We start from the raw sequence: 19,976 nt of genomic DNA on the forward strand, positions 1-19,976 counted from the left end.
TGCGCAAACCGACACCTGAGAATTTTCCAATACACGAATTGTAATGCTCTGGATCGCGACCGTGAATCCCATACTACCCCCTTGAAATTATTTTTGTTGAAAATCTAGGCCAAAGTCCGAACTTGATCTCGGGAACCATATAACTTTGGTCTTAGGCACCGAGTAAGATATGTCAGCGCGTTGTGAGTATATATGTTTATTAAAAAAAAAAGCCTGAATGAGACCGAAGGAGTTCGATCACCAAGATCATCGGTACTACAGTAGTACATTTTTATGGTCCTCACTTGGTTAATTCCGATCCTCAACCCTGTCATACCAACCTCAACTCCAAAATTAACTGTTACTACTACATCAATCTGAATATATGATCGAATAGTAGTAATTCAGAGGCCCGTTCATTCATACTCCGTCCAAAAAAACCAAATTCTGAGAATGTACTTGGACACATGCTTGTCCAGATTTATCTCCAGAAATTGATTTTTTATGGGATGAATGGTATAGGCCCGACAGTGAAATCAATTTACTACAGACGCCGGCCGGCCGATATACCAAGAACATGCATGTATATGAATGCATTACGGCTGTAACTTGCAACAGCAGATTTGTCAATTTGGGGAACAACCCTAGCTATGGCTATGGCCGCCGTGCATGTGTACGCATGCATGCAATTGTCTGCGTCAATCACTCACTCACTCAGCCCCATGCACGCACAAAGAAGAGGTTGAAAAAAATAGGCCGCGTTTAGATTCCATTTTTTTAAAAAAAAACTTCTAACTTTTCTGTCACATTAAATATTTGGACACATGTATGGAGCACTAAATGTAGAAAAAAAATAATTACACAGTATGTCCGACTGTAAATTGTAAGACGAATCTTTTGAGTCTAATTATGTCATGATTTAACAATGTGATGCTACAGTAAACATTTACTAATGATGGATTAATTAGGCTTAATAAATCCGTCTCGCGGTTTACAGGCGAAATCTGTAATTTATTTTATTATTAGTCTACGTTTAATACTTTAAATGTGTGTCTGTATACTTAAAAAAATTTTGGCACACGAACTAAACTTACAACCATAGTAAGAAGAAGGATTAAGAAGAGGACGAGGACACGGACCAGGAAGAAGAAGGAATTGAAGTCAAATCTTTTCAGGAATGACCGTGTGTGCGTCGGGTTGGGTGGACGGTAAGATCGACGACGTCCAGCATGTGATGGACGGACGATGTGAGGCTTGAGGTGACCTCTCTTGGAAAGCCTTGATCCAACAACCATGCAAGCTGCTATAGCTAGTACTACTAGCGTTTACCTCTCTCCTCTCTAATCGATCCATCACTAGACCTGCCGATTTTTGTTTTGGGGCGTTTTCTGCCCCCGGGAACGCATGCATGCATGCATGCAATGCAGTGCAATGCATATGCATACGGAAGTGGCTCTGTGCATATCGTTTAAATATTTTTTAAAAAATTAAATTAAAAGAATATTAAGACAGATCAATATATGATATAAATCCTTCCACAAATATGTAAGTTGAAATTGACTTATACAATTCGAAACAAAAATACTTCCTCCGTTTTATAATTTAAGTCATTTTAGCATTTCCCACGTTTATATTGATGCTAATGAATCTAGACATATATATCTATCTAGATTCACTAACATCAATATGAATATAGAAAATGCTAAAATAACTTATATTATAAAACGGATGAAAGTAACAAATTTGATCGCAAGTTACATGTTATATTCATCTTCAAGTTTATTATTTTTGTTGTTGAATTTGAATATGCATGCTTGTGGAGTGGCTTAAATATAACATATCGATATATTTTACTATTTTTTTAAAAAATGATGATATTTTAAGTGATATGCAGAAATAAGGGGACACCCCTTAATGTATGAATAGAGAGTTTGACATGCATATGCGTGGATATCCGAGCAAAAAGCTCATCTAGCTTGTACAGCTTTCCAAAAACTTCTGCGAGCCTGAACAGGCTACTGATCGACCTGACCCCTCTTGGATTGGATTGGTGCTCTTGGCTAGCTCCCCCTCACACCAATTTCCAGGGCTTGTTTGGATTTTACAGGAAAAGTGGCACAGCTAGCAACTCCTATCCCAAAATAAATTTCAAACATCTCTCAAGAAAAATTTAATATATAGAGAGAAAAGACCATAGCGCCACACGTTAACAACAAAGTAATATTGATAGATGAGTATGTAAGTGTTATTAAAAGATAAACTTCTTGATTTGTGAAGCAAAGAGATACAAAGTGATCGAGGTAAAGAGAGAGAGATGGGAGAACTGACGTGTGGACGTGTGGCACTAGGGGTATTTCTAAAACTTCATAATTTTTTCTCTTATTTAATTGACAGTAAATGAATATTCTAATTGATGTGGTGTCTAGCACTCCATCTATTTCAGGTTATAAGACGTTTTGACTTTGGTTAAAGTTAAACTGCTTTAAATTTGACCAAGTTTATAGAAAAAATAGTAACATTTTTAACCCAAAATAAATTTATTATGAAAATATCTTCAATTATTGATTTGATGACACTAATTTAGTATTACAAATATCACTAATTTATCTATAAACTTAGTTAAACTTGAAACAGTTTGACTTTGACTAAAGTCAAAAATGTCTTATAACCTAAAACGGAGAGAGTAACAAATAGCCACATTTTGAGATTTTCTTCTCCAAAAGATTTACTTTTGCCATAACCAGTAGCTAAAACCATGTAGCGCCCGTTCCGTCGTGGCGCCTAGCGGGAAAACTAACTCTTAAAAATCCTAATTGCGAAATCTGTTTCTTTGCTTGTTGTCTAGTGCCCGTGCCATCCCAGATCTCAAATCCCTGATCTATCGTCGAGTTCAATCCCGAATCCAAATCCTTCCCAAATCAAATCCCTCCGCAAAAGTCTATTTTGCCTCCCTCGGGTTCGATGGGCCGAATCCCTCTTGGCCCATCTCCCCCTCCCTCCCCGGCTCTCTCTCTCTCTCTCTCTCTCTCCCCGCTCTGCCGTGAGCCGCGCCGAGCCCTCCCTCCCGCTCTCGCTGCCATTCCTGCCGATGCCGCCCAAATCGCCGCGCCGCCCGCGCGCGCGCGCGCGCCGTGGTGGCCGACCGGCCAGTCGCCGCCGCCGTCAACGCTTGCCGCGCCTGCCCCGCGTCTGCCGCCCGTGTCGCCGCTCCACTCCAAACCGGTCCGCCGTCATCGCCGTCGTCATCAACCCGGCCCCGCCACCGCCGCGCGCTGGCTTCCAAGGGACGGAGGCTGAGCTCCCCGCCTCTGCCGCGTCGCCCTCTCTCCCTCCTCCTTTTCCCGAAATGGCAAGGAGGCAAGCCCCCTTTCCCTCTTCTTTTCTTCTTTTTCCTCTCATCGCCGGCGTCACCTCCTGTCACCGTTTTGGCCGCGAGCGCCGAGCGCCAGCTCGCTCCCTGGACCGCCCAAGGTCGGTTCCAAACCAACATCGCCGCCCTATAAACCTAAGCGCCTCCCTTCCTCTTTCCCCTCCCAAATCTTCCCCGTTTTCGCCCGCGCCATTGCCGTCCCTCTGTCTCTCTCGCTGACCGCCGCCGTCGCGTGTGCCGGAGGAGCCGGTGCGTGCTAGGACGCGGAAGGGGACTCCGGGCGCTCGTCTTCTTCCTCTTCCCCGGCCCGAGGCCGGAGAGATCACTCCCGTGCCATCGGTTTCTCGTCACTGCGCCCCTTCCCCGCACGGTAGTGCCTCCCCCCGTTCTCCCTCCTCGATCCATCCCTTCCCCTTAGTTTTCGGTAGTAGCATGTGTAGCCTCCCCGTAGCTAGCCGGCGGCGCCCCGACTGCTGCCGTCGCTCGCCGTGTGCTCGCCGCCGTCGCCGCCCGAGCTCGGAAGCGCCTCTCGTCGCCGGCCTCCCTCGATGCGATCCCGCCCAATCCGACGCTAGCAACGAATTCCTGTAGCCGCGTAGATGCTCTCACCGCCGGGAATCGACCCCTCGTGACCTCATCGCCGTTTCCCCCTTCCCTCGCCGCTAGTTGCCGCCGCCGCAATCCGCCGCCGTCGAGCATCCCCGGGCGAATCCGAGCCGTTGGCTCGTCTCCCCTCGTCCTGTGCAACATCCCGGTGTGCTCGCCTTCGCCTGTATCGCCATGGTTCGCTCCGCCGCTCGCCGCTGTCGTCCGCCGTCCATTCCGGCCGGCGTCGTCGTCTACCTCCCGTCGGCCCGCGTGGCAGCCACGTAGGCACCATGTCGGCGCCACCTCGGCCGCGACCGGGTCAAGCAGACCCTGGTCCGCCGCTTCCCTCCGCCCCCTCGCGCGCGCGGTCCACCGCGAGCCGTGAGGCTGCGCGTGGGCCCGCCGCACCGCGTCCTCCGCGAACCGCGCGCATGCGCCGCGCCTCCCTCCCCAAACCCTAGCACGCCCCGCGTGCACGTCGCTCACGGTGAGCCGAGTCACCGACAAGCGGGTCCCACTCGGGACCACGCGGGATGGACCCGGCCCACCGGCTCTCTCTCTCTCCCCTCCCCGTCCGTGCGCGCCTTGGGCCGCCTTCTTGGGCCGGCCGGCCCATTAAGCTCGGCCGAGCCGCCCCTTTCTCTCGGGCCGCGCCCTAGCCGCCCGAGGGAAGTCTAATTCCCTCCCTCCTTCTTTTCTTTTCTTTTCTTTTTCAAAAAGGATTTAAATAAATCCTTTTCCTTTAGACCAAAAATCCAATAATCTTAGAAATTCAATATCTTCCCAACCGTAAGTCCGTTTGACTCTGTTCAACTTCCAAAATTCCTCAAGTCTCGAGATCTATCTAATGGCAAGCTTAGAGGTCAATAATAGGGCTTTATTTTCGCCGTTTTCTGAGTTGTCCCGTTTCGCGTGTAGTTTCGGAGCCCGAAGACCCGCAGTGCGAGGTTTTCGAGGATCAAGCTCAAGATCTCGAGCAAGGCAAGCCACCTTTGAACATCTTGAGCCTATATTTGAACTTAATTAAGTTGCTTGAAAAATATTATGCATTGATAGGATTGCACTTAATCTGTTTGCACCGTCTGCAAGGCAGACCGATGTGCCTACCTAACTTGTTGCATCTGATCCTTCCATTGTTAATTGTTATACCATGTTCCCTTGTAACCATTTAGTTGCGTCTCGGTAATCGTGCACTCTGCACGAGTATCGACGGTCGCCTTCAAACTTAAAATCCGAGAAACATCTTGGGTAAAACATGGGTTTTACAAAAGACTTGGAAAACCCGACACTTGGGTCGGTGCTTGCGAACCTAAATGAATTTCCAAAATCGCGGACCGGGGAACGTGCCGGGTGTACGATTTCCCGCTCTTGCACTTAAGGACCGTTTCCTTGGAATTTCATCCGAACATAAGACAAGTACGACCACATGGGTGGAATGGGACACCCCTGGCTGAGTAATTAGCTAATCAGGGGAGCCTTGATGGCAAGAGACATGTGGATTCGCCGGGGTGGTGTCGGGGAGGACCCCTGGGCTTCCTGGCACAGTATGGTCTGGGACCTAATCTGGTGTTGGTCTGGAACCCCTCTCGTTGGCATATGGTGAACCTGTGTCAGCTTTCGAAATGCCTTGTCATGAAAGCCTTAAGGTCTCTAGTCGTGGCCGTTCTGCACGGGCTGGATGATCCGGGTTAGTAATATCGTGTGGGTAAAGTGTACCCCCTCTACAGAGGTTATTAAACTGTTCGAACAGCCGTGCCCACGGTCATGGGCGGATGTGAGGTGATTCCTAGCGTAGTTTTGTTTGACTACTGCCTTGTGAAATTTGCTGTTGTGGAATGGGTTTGATGTTTGGAAAATCTGCGGCTGATGGGATCAGCCAGGCCCGGGTGGCCGTTTGAAAGCTGTTGGCCAGGTGCCAATCTTGATCAATTCAAAAGACTGATACATTGCACATACTCCGACCGGATGAGACGCAGTGTCTCATCCGTGTCGTTTGAGAAGCACTCACTTAGTTGTTTCAGAAAAGAGTTCAAATAAAATCAATTGCAAAAACAACAGCCTTTCCTTGAAGCCTGCATTAAACACTTCTTTCCCATGGCTTGCTGAGTACTCCCGTACTCACCCTTGCTCTATATAAATAATCCCCCCCCAGTTGCTGAAGAAGATGAAGCGGATCCCGCTGACAAGGAGTTCTTCCAGGAGCAAGCCGGCAACGATGAGTTTTAGGGTTTTGGCCTAGTTCCCAAGTTGCGCCTGTGATGTTTGGTCCAAGTCTTGGCTTCCGCTTCCTTTTTGTAATGCAGTTGTGAGCTCGGGATCTGTCCGCAGCCTAACATGACTGTACTCCTACTCTATAATAAAGAGACCTCTGTTGCTGTGATATTCTGTCTTCCTGTGATACCAGCACTGTTTCCTGGGACTGGTATCGATTAACAGGTTAATTTGGAGCGTCACGGGCTAGTTCCGCTCGGGACTAGTTCGGGGCGTGATAAACCACCAGTTTGCGACGCCTACGGTAAAATTTGCCTAAAATTTATTGCTATAACATATAGGTCAAAAGCTGACATATCACTTGAGCTAATGAGAAGAGAGGGAAGACTTAGGTTGCATTTGGAGGTATCGGTTGAGAACTTCATCTCCCAGCACCTAAAACGGAATGATCCATTAGCGCATGATTGATCATGAACAAAATAAACATGAAAAATTGATTAATTTAATATTTTAAAACAAATTTTCTTAGAATCTTTTCTCCAAAACACATCGTTTAACAGTTTCAAAAGCATAAGCGTGCGCAAAAAAAAACAAAGAAGTAGAAGTTAGGAAGATGTGGTAAAGAATACACAGTTAGGGTGCGTCCATTTGAGGCATGGGAGGGAGAAAAGTCCCTCGTTTTTCTCACGCATGTTCTCCCAAACTGCCAAACGGTTTCTTTTTGAAGAAGTTTATATAGAAAAGATACTATAAAAATCATATTGATCTATTTTTTAATTTTAGAATAATTAATATTCAATTAATCATACGTTAATGACTTATCTCGTTTATGTATGTTCTTGATATTCTCCTTTTTCTCCTCTCAAACACATCCTTAGGTCAGATGCAGGAGTTAGCTCATGTGCAAAAAGTCCAGGATTGTTAATTGGACCCAACCAAAAAATACAATAACTCGATCAATGCAATAAGGTATATATGCTAACAGTGTCCTTGTCATAAACTCAAGTGCAAAAATATTGTGGTCCGTGTACAGATATTTATCGCTCTTCTTCCTTTAATTATGCACCTGTATATATGCTTATTATATTGTGGAGATTGATGGATACTCTGTCCATTTGAATCAAAGGAGATTTTCAGTTTTTCTCTCTTCTAACTACGCTACCTGAAGACTCTGTCCATTCGAATCAATAAGGATTTTTTTTTTTGCAGCGTTCTCGGAAAAGGGAATCAATAAGGATTTAACTGGTGGCACTACACTGCATCATGTCATCTGCGACGGGCGCAAACCCTCACCTTTGATGGATGTGGCCCTGGTCAGTTAGTGGTCACTCATGACTCTGAGTCACCTGAGACGGTTAAAGACCCGTCAGAGGTAAGAGTTACCTTTGACGGACTGCAATTAAAATCCATCACAGGTAACCTTCATCTGTGATAGGTAAATAGTTTAACTCGTTAGTGGCGATCTTTATTTGTGATGGATCCTAATTGAGAGCCATCACATACCTGAAAAATAGGGCAAAAAAATATATATAATGATGTGAGCCTAGCTAACAGACCTTCATTAGGCATTCACAAATCACAGAAGTACTCAACATTCACAATCACAATCATTTGGGCACAAAACAGAATCACAAAAACCATCACAATCACATTCATCTGGCCAAAGAGCAAAATGACATTAACATTCACAACTACACAAAACAGAATCACAAAAATCAAATTCACAAGCATAATGGATCAACTCCCATGTCGTTGGACTTCACAGAATTGCTATATATGTCACTGCCGCCGCCCTCATAGTCGCTGTAGCCATAACCATACTCGCTATAGACATCACCGTGGGCACTGACGTTGTCGTCTCCATCGTAGCCTCTGACCTCGAAGAGGCCAGATCTGGCGGCCCTGAGAGGTGGCGGTGATGGATCTGAAGGGGAAGGGGGGGTAAAGATCCAGCGATTGGGGCCCAGATCCACTCTCCAGGCAGTCGAGGGCATTCAGATCTGGAGGCCGACGCCCGCGAGCTCCAGAATGGCTCGACCCGACAAAGGTCAGCCCTCGTGGTGGAGAAGCCAACCTCTGGCTTGCTTGGGCCGACGGAGGTGGAGGCGGTGGCGGAGGCGGCAGATAGCCCATGGGCAAAGGCGGAGGCGGAGGTGGCGACTAGACCATGGGCGGAGGCGGTTCCCAACGCGCTAGAGCCAATAGAGGTGGAGGCGATCAGATCCGACCGCAGCGAGGTCAGGTGTGGTCAGATCCAGTGAACCCGACCTTAGGTAGGCCAGACCTAGAGGCGGAGGACGGACGACGTTGGGACCTCAAGAGGCGGCCTCCACTGCCGAGCTCCTACTGGCGTCCACGCGGCCTCCTTTCCCGATCTCCCACCTCCTCCACCTTTGCCTCCAACCAGCGTCGACACCGGTGCCGCGCCTCCACCTTTGGTACCCGCAGCCGCTGGTGACGCCTCCACCTCCGGGCCACGCACCCGCATTCGCCGCCTCCACCTCCGGTCCCCACACCAGCTGATGAACTGAGAGGAAGAGAGAAAGGGTTGAGAGGGAGAGAGAGAGGGAGATTGAGAGAGATAAGTTGGAGAAAGAGATTAAAAACGATTTGGCTGTCGGTGGCCTGCAGTAGTGACGGCATAAAAAAAAAACCCGTTAGAGATGCCTTTTCGTCTTTAACGGGCTATGCTGTTGCACCCGTCACATGTAAGGGATCACCTTTGATGGGCCTCTATGTGGGTCCGTCAAAGGTGTGGTCTGTCGGGTTCATATATAGGCCCGTCACAGATAACTATTTACTCATGAAGGACCGCCGTCTCATATCCTCATATTGAACGGACTCTAGTTAAACTTATCACAGATGAGGTCATCGATCTGTGACGAAGCACTTTGGCTCGTCACTGATAGGCCGTTGCAGATGGGCAGATCTGGTGTATTGTGGAAACCAACAGCAAAACAAATTATATTATTGCATAAACAGCACTAGATAAAAAAAAATGTCTGTGTCATTTCCCCCTTCATGTTGGCTGCCAAAAACTGGAAGAGCCAAACACTAGGCAACACATCCAGCTACAGTAAATCAATAAGGACAAGCAACACCACACAGCGCGCAAAATGAGAGATATATCGTTTGATTGAACGTATGGGGACGAAGACCAAAATTCTTGCTTTGCGCGATTCGCGCGGGTTCCATGCAATATTATTGCGTATATATAGATGGCCCACCTGCATACAGACATGCATACTATACAGTGCATGCATAGCTAAGCTAGCTAGGATGCATCTATCTCTGCAACTCTCTCTGCTGACTTCTCTGATGAGCTCTCTCGGTCGACATGCATGCATGCATGCCGCGGCTGACTGAGCCACACCACACCACTTGCTTGCTTTGGTCGATTGCATGCCTTGTTTTACTTGCATTCGAATTTGCACTCACTTTGAAGCAGCAACACATGTTACATTATTTTTTTTCTTCACTATTTTCAGTTTGGAGCATGCTAGAACGTACGGGTGATTTTTTTTTCCTGCTCTTGATGAGATATTGGTAGGTAGTACAAATTTTCGTATTAATTTGTGATACTTTCTGGTATCTCATGAATATATAAGATATCATAAGATATTAAGTTTTACATGAAAAGTATTACCCCCATTTGAAAATCCAAAAAAAAAGTTTGTATGTTCTTTAAAATGTACCATGATATCCCTGTATCGGGGTAGTACATTTTAGAAAATACACAAAAACAATTATACTACTATTTTAGAATGGAGGTAATAGTCTATAGATCGATGCATTAGATTTTTTTTTCAATATTTAGCCTCCACACTCTCCAAAACTGTTATGTTGGTTGGATGATGCATGGATCCAGTGGTGAGGTCAAGGTAGGGCTCATGCATGGATACAGCAGGAGTACTACATGCACGCACTCCTCTCTTTTCCCCCTCAAAATACCACTCACATATGCTCCCTCCACCTCATAAAAAAATCAACATAATATTAGATGTGATATATCATAATATTATGAATTTGAACCGACCTCTCTTCAGATTCTTATCACATCCAGTATTAGGTTGATGTTTTATGGAACTAGATGAGTAAGGTCGTGTTTAGTTGTTTTGGCAAAAAAAATGACGTATACGGATACATATTTGAAGTATTAAACGTAGATTAATAACAAAACAAATTACAGATTCCACATGTAAACTGCGAGACAAATCTATTAAGCTTAATTAATCCGTTATTAGCAAATGTTTACTGTAGCACCATATTGTCAAATCATGGCGTAATTAGGCTCAAAAGATTCGTCTCGCAATTTACATGCAAACTGTATAATTGTTTTTTCGTCCACATTTAATACTCCATGTATGTGTCCAAACATTTGATGTGACGAAAAAACTAGAAGTTTCAAGGGAACTAAACACAGCCTAAGTGCAAAATGGATGAAGCTGACATACATGATTGGACAAATTATTCAGGCAGAGCGGCACATGATCAATAGTAACCCAACAAGCAAAATAGTAATCGCATGGAGCATGACATATCAGTAGTAGTAGCATGGATAGAACAAGCGGCAGGCTAGCACACGAGTCTGAGATGAAGACTGAAACGCTCAGGCCAGAGCTCGAGCTGAGAAGAAAGAATCTCTGATCGATGAAGACTGCACTCGTCCCAATGCAACAAGAAGAAGAAGAAGAAGAAGAAGAAGAAGAGAAAAAAGAAAGAAAAAATGAAAACGGGGCATGAATCTACGCACCGGGAATATGAGAAATGAATGAATGAATGAATGATGAGGCACTCCATTACGCTATGATTGGGGGGCGCCCCCATGAGAAACAACAAGCGACCGAGTAGCTGGCACACTGCCAATGCTGCTGCCAGCAGCATACAGTAGCGTCGCTAGCTTGCCAAAGCCACGCGCTGTGCAGCAGCATCAGCAGCAGCAGCAGCAGAGACGACGACGCAGGCGCACGCAGAGATGCAACAGTGGATGTGGCTGGGCGCGCGCGAGAAGAAAGAGATCAGGTCTTATCATGTCACACACTAACGCCCGGTGCAGACGGAGAGAAAGAGTGCAGGGCAGAGGCCGGCAGAGAGAAGCTATACTACAGTGATATATATGTTCTTTTTTTTAACGAAGCTAAAAATAAAGAAATATTAGTGTATGATTAATTAAGTTTCAATTATTATAATTTTTTTAAAATAAATATATTTGATATTTTACATTAATTTATATATATATAAGTTGCATGAAACGTAAAAAACGTGATACTACCTGAGTACAGGGTGGGGTGCTGTTGCTGCGTGCCTGCGTGTACGTCGTTTGGTGGATCTGGTGGTGGCCGGCCTCGATTGCAGCAAAACGAGAGCGGCAGCGTTGGCGTTGGCGCCCAATGCATGGCTCGTACGGTGGCCGCGATCCATCCGTCGTCGTTGTCTTCGCGTCGGTCCTGACCGCGACCCGACATGCTCGCCCGCCCGGCATTCATGGCCCCTCTCTCCTATACCCCACCCACACTGGTGATCAGTGGTCACTGACCCCAGGTCGATCTCTCTCGTCTTCGTTTTAAACTTTTTCTTATTACACGTGAAGTAGTGAATTATGCTGATCTTTTGTGAGAAAATGCTGTAAAAACAAAAAGGGAATAATTCTTGGGCGGTTGAGGCGATCTGCCGAAAGCCGTAGCACAGGACGTGCAATAATTATATACTTTCAGTCTTTCACCAGTAAAAAGCGTCGTTGCTCCACACCCCTTTGGTAAAAGAGCGGTTGCCCATTTCCGGTGCAGTACGGAACCAAAGGGGGCTCACACACAGCGCACGAAGAAGAAAGAAAGGGGCAAACGGAAAAAAAAAAAAGAAGAAGAAAAAGAAAAGGAGAAATCCCAACCAGCGGATGAACGTGACGCGACCTCCAACCACAAGCCTCTCGCCTAATTGCGCCTGATTGGGCCATTAATGGGCCCACAGGACACAGCCCACCACGAGGTTTGTTGGGCCGGTTTTGATGGGCCTGATGGGCCTTCGGGAGGAGGCGGTTTTTTTCCGATCACCCAACTTCGTCGAGGAGGGAAAGGGTCGAGAGAGAGGTCAGTAGTAGCGTAGTGAGCGGCGGCGGCGGCGGAGATGGGGAAGGGCGGCGAGCTGTGGGACGATTCGGCGCTGGTAGACGCGTTCGACCACGCCGTCGCCACCTTCAAGGTAACGCGCGCTCGTATCTGACCTCCATGGCTTCGATCCCTGTCCCGCTCCAACCTGATTGCGACCTGTTTGCGCCAGTTGCGTGCGTAGCTAGGGTTTAGGGTTTTGGTGGGGAGTTTCGCGTTGCGAGTTGGGGGCCGCATGAGGCTGCTATATTTGGTGCGTGGCGTGGGTGGGTGGGTGGGTGCGGCTTTGATTTTGATTCGGTTTGGGAGTGTTGTTGTGGTGACTCGAATTTTGATGCCTGGTAGCAGAAATCCTTGGAACGTAGTATACATGTTTGGAATAGATAGGGTTTTTGTGTATTGTTCATTGCTGGTATCATGAACCATTACTAAGATGTCACCATGGTTATGGGAGAATGCTGGGATTTTTGCTTCCCCATTTGCACAGTTAGCTGGAAATTTGGTTCGCATTTGGTTAACTAATCCTGATGGTTGGCACTTGTCAGGCTATGCATAGCAAAAACACCCAAGCAACTACATCGGAGAATGAGGAACCAGGAGATCCTGCTGTTGCTGCCCCTGCTGGAGAAGAGAACATTTCGGCTGAGGTGGCCGATGAGTAAGTATTGAGTATACTGGTTTCTTGGCAATATCAGTTTGAAGCAATAGATTGTTCTTCTGTTGCGCTAGCAATAGTTGTCGTGTGAAGAAAAGAGTAATGTAGTTGTGAGTTGTATTGGTACTTAGGGAGTGGCTTTATTCAATTACTTCTGTTATAGCTCCACTTTTTATATTGAAGTTTAAGACTTGAATGAGCTCTATACATGTGGTTTGAAAGGTACTCCCCCATCCCATAATATAAGGGATTATGCCTTTTTTTTGGCAAAAATTAAGTAGGAAAAGGGCATGTCATGGTAGTTATTATGATAACTTCACCTGTTTCCTGGAGGATTGTGCTGCTAGCTTCCTAGATATATTCCTAGCCAGTTCCTGGTAACATTTTTACCCAGGTTCATCCCTGATTAAATCTTTACCACGTACTATACGTTCAACAACTGACTTAATTTAATGATGATAACAGGAGGCACTTGTAACTTTAATTTTCTAGTTTTATTTCTTTAAAACATAGAGAGCTGCAACCGTGCAATGGCTTATCCATGCGCCCCATTTCCCCCTGATCTTGCCGTGCACTTTAATTCACATTTTTCATTTATTTGCACAATTTAAGTTCTTGCATTATTGTCTTGGGGCTTCATTCTTCCAAGAAATAAAGAGTTATTAAGTATCGCTTTGTTTATGCATTTTTAAGGCTCATAGAGAAGGATGGTAGCCAGACAGAACCTTGTGAAGCATCGGAGACACCATGTCAGACCCATGAGGAAAGAAAGTCCACTGAGCAGGCTCCTCTTCAGGAAAAGGATCTGGATAAAGAGGCACATTTTTCAGAACCTAAGATCCATGCCTCAGATGTTGCTGATGCTGAGCAAAAAGATACCTCAAACCAGCAGACCTGGGACTACAATGAATTGGTAAAAAAGTACTATGAACTTGAGGAGCAAAGCCGGAAAGTTCTTGAGCAACTCCATCAAACAAACTACTGGAATTACCAAGTCCCTGGTCAATCTTCAGTGTACCAACAACCGCAAGTTCCTGCCTATAGTGCCACAGCACCAGATCCGCATTCCTCAACCATTCAATCCCCATGCTGTTGTGCGAATGTACCCCTGGTATCAGTCTCCTGCTGTTCAACTGGCCAGACGAGTGGGGTTTCTTCTTTTATGCAACCAAGTGGTGGTTGTAGCATATCATTGACTTGTAAGTGTCCTGTTGGTTAAGCTACCGTTCTTGTTTTATTCATCTGTTACAGAACTTTTCAATCATGCTCCGTTAACTGCTTATGGAGTACATGATGTAACTCACTTTCAGGTGATCAATGCCCTGGCACAAGTGCAACAGATTCTACTGGAGCAACCTGCGTGCAGCAGGCAGAAAAGGTGTCTACTGACAGTGATCAAGTTGCTAAGGCTGCAATGATGACTGCTGAAGGTGCCATGAATTTCATGAGAAGTACGATATCTGGAGACTTGGGCTCCTTTCCAAGTAAGCATTTTCTTGTTTGGTGTGATCAAAATTCATCTACTATGTTTCTGTGCACATCTTAAATTTTTATTGCAAGAGTAGTGCAATAGCTTGTTTTGTACCTTTTTTCCTAATCCTTGTATCAGGTTATCATGATTTGATGAGCTTCCTTTCTAGTTTTGAACTGTGGTTAGGATTAGTAGGATATGTTGTGCTTGTTTTTTCTACAATCCTTCATTTGTATATTTGTATGTAGGAACAGACGCTGCATCTGGAAAGGAGAGCATGCCTATGGGCATGAATCCAAATTTTGACACCATGGGAGCAGATAGTGATCTTGCTGTTGTCTTAAATGCATGGTACGCAGCGGGGTTTTACACTGGCAGGTAATTCTCGAACTTTGACCTTGGATTGCAAAGTTGCTTTTCCCACCTCTCCGTCCATATTTACCATCCAAATCTTTGTTAACACATATTCTCTTTTTATAGTTGAGAAAAAACATGTGGATCGCTTTGATGTCACTCTGATTGTTTGGCAACTATTTTCATATTTTGGATAACAAGAGCTCATGAAGAGTCATCTTTTCTTTTCCTTGGGCAGTACCTCCTAACAAGATTGATCTGTTTAGATAGGTCCATGATGGCCTTTTTATTGATTTTGACAACATAGATATAATATATGGATTACCTTCTTATGTGCACCTATTCTGTCATTTCTGTGGTAAGTCGTGCCATCTTGCTATAGAATTTTGCATTCATCTGAATTCTCTGATTATTATTGACAGGTACCTCATGCAGCAGTCCATGAAAAATACCAGACAAGGCTGACTTCTATTAAAAAGCCATTTGGAGTATCGCCAAAGATGTCCTCTCCACTCCAGAAAAATCAAGAGATCTATTGACAACTCGTGGAACTGAACATTTCATTAGCATATGTAATGCTATCAGTGCTTTTCTAGCAAGAGTTATGGTACAATTATACATGAATTTGCTATAAGGCTCTGATTAGACATTAAGGAGAAACGATGGTACTGATCATTTTGCTATCCAAATCTATCAGATGATCTGTAGAAACAAGCGATCCCTGTGTGATGGTTTTGCTATTTGCCGCCCAAATCTGCGTTGAAAATGAAATGTACAGTTTTTAGACTACTTTCTCCAGGGAGGCACTTGTGCATGTCGATGTCTTACATCTGCCTCTCTTCTGGGCAGCTTCCAATCTTTACAGGTGGGTCGTGGCCTCGTGGGTGCAGGTTTAAGCGGTGTGCTAAAACTTTTGTGCTTATGTTTTTGTCTACTTATGGCGTCTTTTAGCACATAGTTGCTGTGATATTATGCTTGCAGACCTGCCTCTGCCTGGCCACGAATTGTTATGTGGCGGTGGAGGTTGGCCGGTCACCGCGCTGCACCTTTCAAGTGTGATCTGTCCATCACTTCAGCATACACGTTGACCCAGCTGCTGCATCAAGCCGAACTCCATTCGATTGTCCAATAGTACTCCTTTGCAATAAGCTCGGCTTGTGTCATTTTAACGGTCAATCACGCTCACAATATGCCGTTCATGTCATTGTCATCATCACAGAGTGTGCCGTCTGCCTAATGTATCCGTACATAAAAATAACATATCCATGCATACTTGCCGTTGTTAATTTAGTACTAATGTACACGGAGAAAACTATGTTAAGACACCAGATAAAAAAAATTATAATAACGTGTTAAAAGAGGGATTAGGAACGCGAACAACAGAGAGAGAGGAAAGGGAAGTCTTTGAAAGTCTGAGAAGGAAGCAACAACTGACCAACACAGTAGGTGGCACCAAAGAAAACCGCAACTCCAAGGCACCGTCGACACGAACTTCACAAGAACTCCACCGAGAGGAGAGGAGAGGAAACGACACCTCCTCCGGCGCGGCGAGACGAATCTACGCGTACCGAGTACCGACGCGGCGACCGCCTCGCTCCGTCCCTATCCTCGCCGCTCCGGCTGATTCCGTCGCGGAGGTATATCCACCATCTCTCGCCCCTCGCCTGCGCGTCTCAACCCTCTCTCACATCCCGCGCTCCCTCCTCCGTTTCCGATCTGCAGCGCCCGCGGCCGACGAGGAGTCCTGGGAGGGCGACCGACGCAGTCGGCCTCCTTCCATCTCGGTTCGAATCGAATCGAATCGAATTGAAGGTATTCCTGATTGTTACTATCTTTTGTAACCCTCACTCCCCCGCGCCGCTTGATGAGGAGTTGTGGCGTAGATTGGAAATCCATCCGAAGTTGGATTGGTTTTTTTTTTCTCCAATTAACCCCATCTAGTTTTTCGTCAGATTTTTTTTTTTTTTGACGCGTGGTGTAGTACTAATAAATTATAGTAGCGGTGTTTTCATAGGGAAAGAAAAAATTGGGGGTTCACCCATGCCCCACGTTAGTTCTGCCCTTGGCGCTTACTGTTCAATTTTGACCTTCAGAGGGTAGCTTTTGTACTTTTTACGTCGACTTGTGTCGTAATCTAAGACTAACTTCTCAATTGTTTTTTTTTTTTGTGATGATTTTGTTAGCCTGCCAGTGAAAATGAGTGACAATCTGATGGACAAGGTTAGCGCCTTTGGCGAGCGTCTGAAGATCACTGGGTCAGAGGTTAGCAAGAAGATGACGGCTGGCATGTCCTCCATGAGCTTCAAGATGAAGGAGATCTTCCAGGGGCAGACTCCCGCGGACAAGATTGTGGAGGAGGCCACCTCAGAGAATTTGGACGGGCCTGATTGGTCGGCAAACCTGGAAATCTGTGACTTGATCAACACGGAGAAAGTTAACAGTGTCGAGCTGATCCGTGGGATCAAGAAGCGGATCATGCTGAAGGATGCTAGGGTCCAGTACCTCTCCTTGGTTCTTCTTGAGACCATTGTGAAGAACTGTGAGAAGGCCTTCTCAGAGGTTGCTGCTGAGAGGGTTCTTGATGAGATGGTCAGGTTGATTGATGATCCTCAGACAGTGGTAAATAACAGGAACAAAGCCCTTATGCTTATTGAGGCATGGGGAGAGTCTGGTGATGAGCTTCGGTACTTGCCTGTCTATGAGGAAACCTACAAGGTATATGAATACAATAGACCCTTTCTTTGGCTCCAGCCTGTTAACTAAGTCAGCAATATAGTTTATTGTATTATGCTCCAGTTTCGCTATTCTAACTTGCAGCAGTGAGTTTCATTTCCAGTCTGTGCCTGTTCAATAAAATATTGTTCAAAATTATATATGCTGATCCATGATGTGAGCTAGTCATTGGACCAAGCAATTAAAATTTCGCAACAAATTTCTCAAGAAAGGCTGCTTTAGCAGTTAGCACAATACATTGATCTAACTATTGATATTTCTCTTTTTGCTTCACAACTACTCCCTCCATCTCTAAATGTTTGACGCCGTTGACTTTTTTAAACATGTTTGACCATTCATCTTATTTAAAATATTTAAGTAATTATTAATTCTTTTTCTATCATTTGATTCGTTGTTAAATATACTTTTATGTATACATATAGTTTTACATATTTCACAAAAGTTTTTGAATAAGACGAATGGTCAAACATATTTAAAAAAGTCATCGGCGTCAAACATTTAGGGAAGGAGGGAGTAATAATTATGGGTTGGTGATAATAATTTGTACTTGTCAAACTTTGGTGCTTGCGAGTCAGTGATAATTTGTGATGTTCATAATTGTTTTACCATAAGCCCTTAGTTTGATAATTTCGTGCTTTTAAGTACACACTGAACAGAGCTTGGTCAGCAGTTCCTTAAAATAATGTGTTGAATATTTAATAATAATTTAATGGTCATTTGAGTGTCGAGTTTGACAGTTGTGTTAAATAACTAATACAGTAGATGTGGTGCTCTCCTGATTTTTGTAGAGCCTGAAATCAAGAGGAGTGCGGTTCCCTGGGCGTGACAATGAGAGCTTGGCCCCCATATTTACTCCTGCGCGTTCAGTAGCTGAAGCTGAAGTTGATGCAAACTTTTCCCAGCAGACCTTCGAAGATGTGCAAGTGCATACATATACTGCTGAAGAAACGAAGGAAGCTTTTGATGTGGCTCGTAACAGCATAGAACTTCTTTCAACTGTTCTTTCATCCTCTCCTCAGCAGGATGCTTTGCAGGTAACTGGATTTTATGTAACCTTTTGCCAAAATCAAATACTAGGATTCTGTATAACTTATCATTCTATTTGGATGGAGGAAATTTTGATTATGTTGCACACAGATATTATTGTTTAGATGGTCTGCATATTATGGCTGCATGAAATCTGTTTTCTCATGGAAGTTTTGCAATTGAAAATACCTATGTATTTATCTATGGGAAATTATATATCTCATTCTTAAAAAATCAATTTTGCTGCACCCTAGAAATTTACTGGTCATTTTATATTATTTATGCTTCTGTTGTTTTGGCTGAGACTATACGGTTCAATTATATAGTTCAGTTCTGCAACAGATGGCTTTTTTTAATCTAAGGTATAATGTATGGGGTCTTTAACACCTTAAGAAAACTGATTTGCTTGTTTGCTTAGTATCATTTAGCTGTACATATCAAGACAACAAAAAGAAAATGTTCAAAAGATAGCCTGTATTGCTTTATTAAGCATGATATGCTATTTCTGATAATGATGACATTTGTTGCACGACGACATGTTATCAGAGCAAACAATACATTCAGAAAGTTTGTACCTTTTATGTTGCTCAACAACTTGTATTACGTGTTGTTTAAAAGTTTCAAATATATATACTTGAAAAAAATTTAGGCTGACAGAAAGTTAATGGTGGACTTGTTTAATTTTATTACTGGTTGATACTCTTTCTCGCACCCAGGCATAGGACACCAACCGATAATGCAGGGAAGTGAATTACAGAGTATTTGCATCCAAAATGTACTCTTTAATGCTACCTCTCATTATGTGTTGACTTGCTCTGTTATTATCACAGGATGACTTGACATCCACTCTTGTGCAACAATGCTACCAATCTCAGCACACTATCCAGAGAATGATTGAGACTGCTGGAGACAATGAGGCCATGCTTTTTGAGGCCTTGAGTGTGAATGATGAGATCCAAAAGGTGCTGTCCAAATATGAAGAGATGAAGAAACCCGCAGCGTCTGAGAACGCAGAACAACGGCCGGTAGTCATACCAATTGCCACAGAACATGAAGATTCTGCTACGGTCGGCAATGAAGATGCCCTGGTCAGAAAACCAGCTGGTTCTCGAGCAAGGTCAGGTGGAGATGATGATATCCTTGATGATCTCGATGAGATGATATTTGGCAAGAAGGGAGGAAGCAGTTCCCAAGAAGGGCCCAAAAAGCAGGATCCGAAGAAAGATGACCTAATCAGCTTCTAAATACCGTTCTGGCCAGTTCCTCGTGGAATCAGAAGATGTTTGCTGTTTCATAGTGCCGAACGATATCTGTATTCATCCCCGTAGAAGATTTCACATTCGCCAGGATTTGGATCGCTTGTTTATTTGCATACGATCTATCATACTTGTCTGTCACAGTTTGTTCGGTTGATTTAAGTTGCTTCACCCTTCACATCCTCTGGTTGCATGATTGCATCTGCATTGGATGGCTAATTATCTCTTG

The 19,976-nt window shown here is 44.7% G+C and overlaps 2 protein-coding genes across 2 annotated transcripts; both read left to right on the forward strand.

The window, feature by feature from the left end:
• Positions 1-12,203: 12,203 nt before the first annotated feature.
• On the forward strand, positions 12,204-15,539 carry LOC127762053 (uncharacterized). The gene is made up of 6 exons (XM_052286403.1): positions 12,204-12,346; positions 12,798-12,910; positions 13,601-14,106; positions 14,218-14,391; positions 14,627-14,756; positions 15,155-15,539. The coding sequence occupies exons 1-6, from the start codon at positions 12,272-12,274 to the stop codon at positions 15,195-15,197; spliced, it is 1,041 nt and encodes a 346-aa protein (XP_052142363.1). The 5' UTR covers positions 12,204-12,271; the 3' UTR covers positions 15,198-15,539.
• A 578-nt stretch (positions 15,540-16,117) lies between these two features.
• Positions 16,118-19,925, forward strand: LOC127762052 (TOM1-like protein 1). Its single transcript, XM_052286402.1, has 5 exons — positions 16,118-16,369; positions 16,455-16,544; positions 16,916-17,447; positions 18,254-18,499; positions 19,322-19,925. Exons 3-5 carry the CDS (start codon positions 16,929-16,931, stop codon positions 19,733-19,735), a joined length of 1,179 nt encoding a protein of 392 aa, XP_052142362.1. The 5' UTR covers positions 16,118-16,369; positions 16,455-16,544; positions 16,916-16,928; the 3' UTR covers positions 19,736-19,925.
• Positions 19,926-19,976: the final 51 nt, after the last annotated feature.

This window comes from Oryza glaberrima, chromosome 2 (assembly GCF_000147395.1).
Source record: "Oryza glaberrima chromosome 2, OglaRS2, whole genome shotgun sequence".
In the NCBI taxonomy this organism is placed as follows: Eukaryota; Viridiplantae; Streptophyta; class Magnoliopsida; order Poales; family Poaceae; genus Oryza; species Oryza glaberrima.

Excerpts from the sequence above, each read along its gene's own strand:
- LOC127762052 (XM_052286402.1), top strand. The coding sequence starts at position 16,929 with ATGAGTGACAATCTGATGGACAAGGTTAGCGCCTTTGGCGAGCGTCTG. Across the intron at positions 17,448-18,253 it reads TCTATGAGGAAACCTACAAG|AGCCTGAAATCAAGAGGAGT; the intron begins GTATATGAATAC and ends TGATTTTTGTAG. Across the intron at positions 18,500-19,321 it reads CTCAGCAGGATGCTTTGCAG|GATGACTTGACATCCACTCT; the intron begins GTAACTGGATTT and ends TTATTATCACAG.
- LOC127762053 (XM_052286403.1), top strand. The coding sequence starts at position 12,272 with ATGGGGAAGGGCGGCGAGCTGTGGGACGATTCGGCGCTGGTAGACGCG. Across the intron at positions 12,911-13,600 it reads TCGGCTGAGGTGGCCGATGA|GCTCATAGAGAAGGATGGTA; the intron begins GTAAGTATTGAG and ends TGCATTTTTAAG. Across the intron at positions 14,107-14,217 it reads TTGTAGCATATCATTGACTT|GTGATCAATGCCCTGGCACA; the intron begins GTAAGTGTCCTG and ends ACTCACTTTCAG.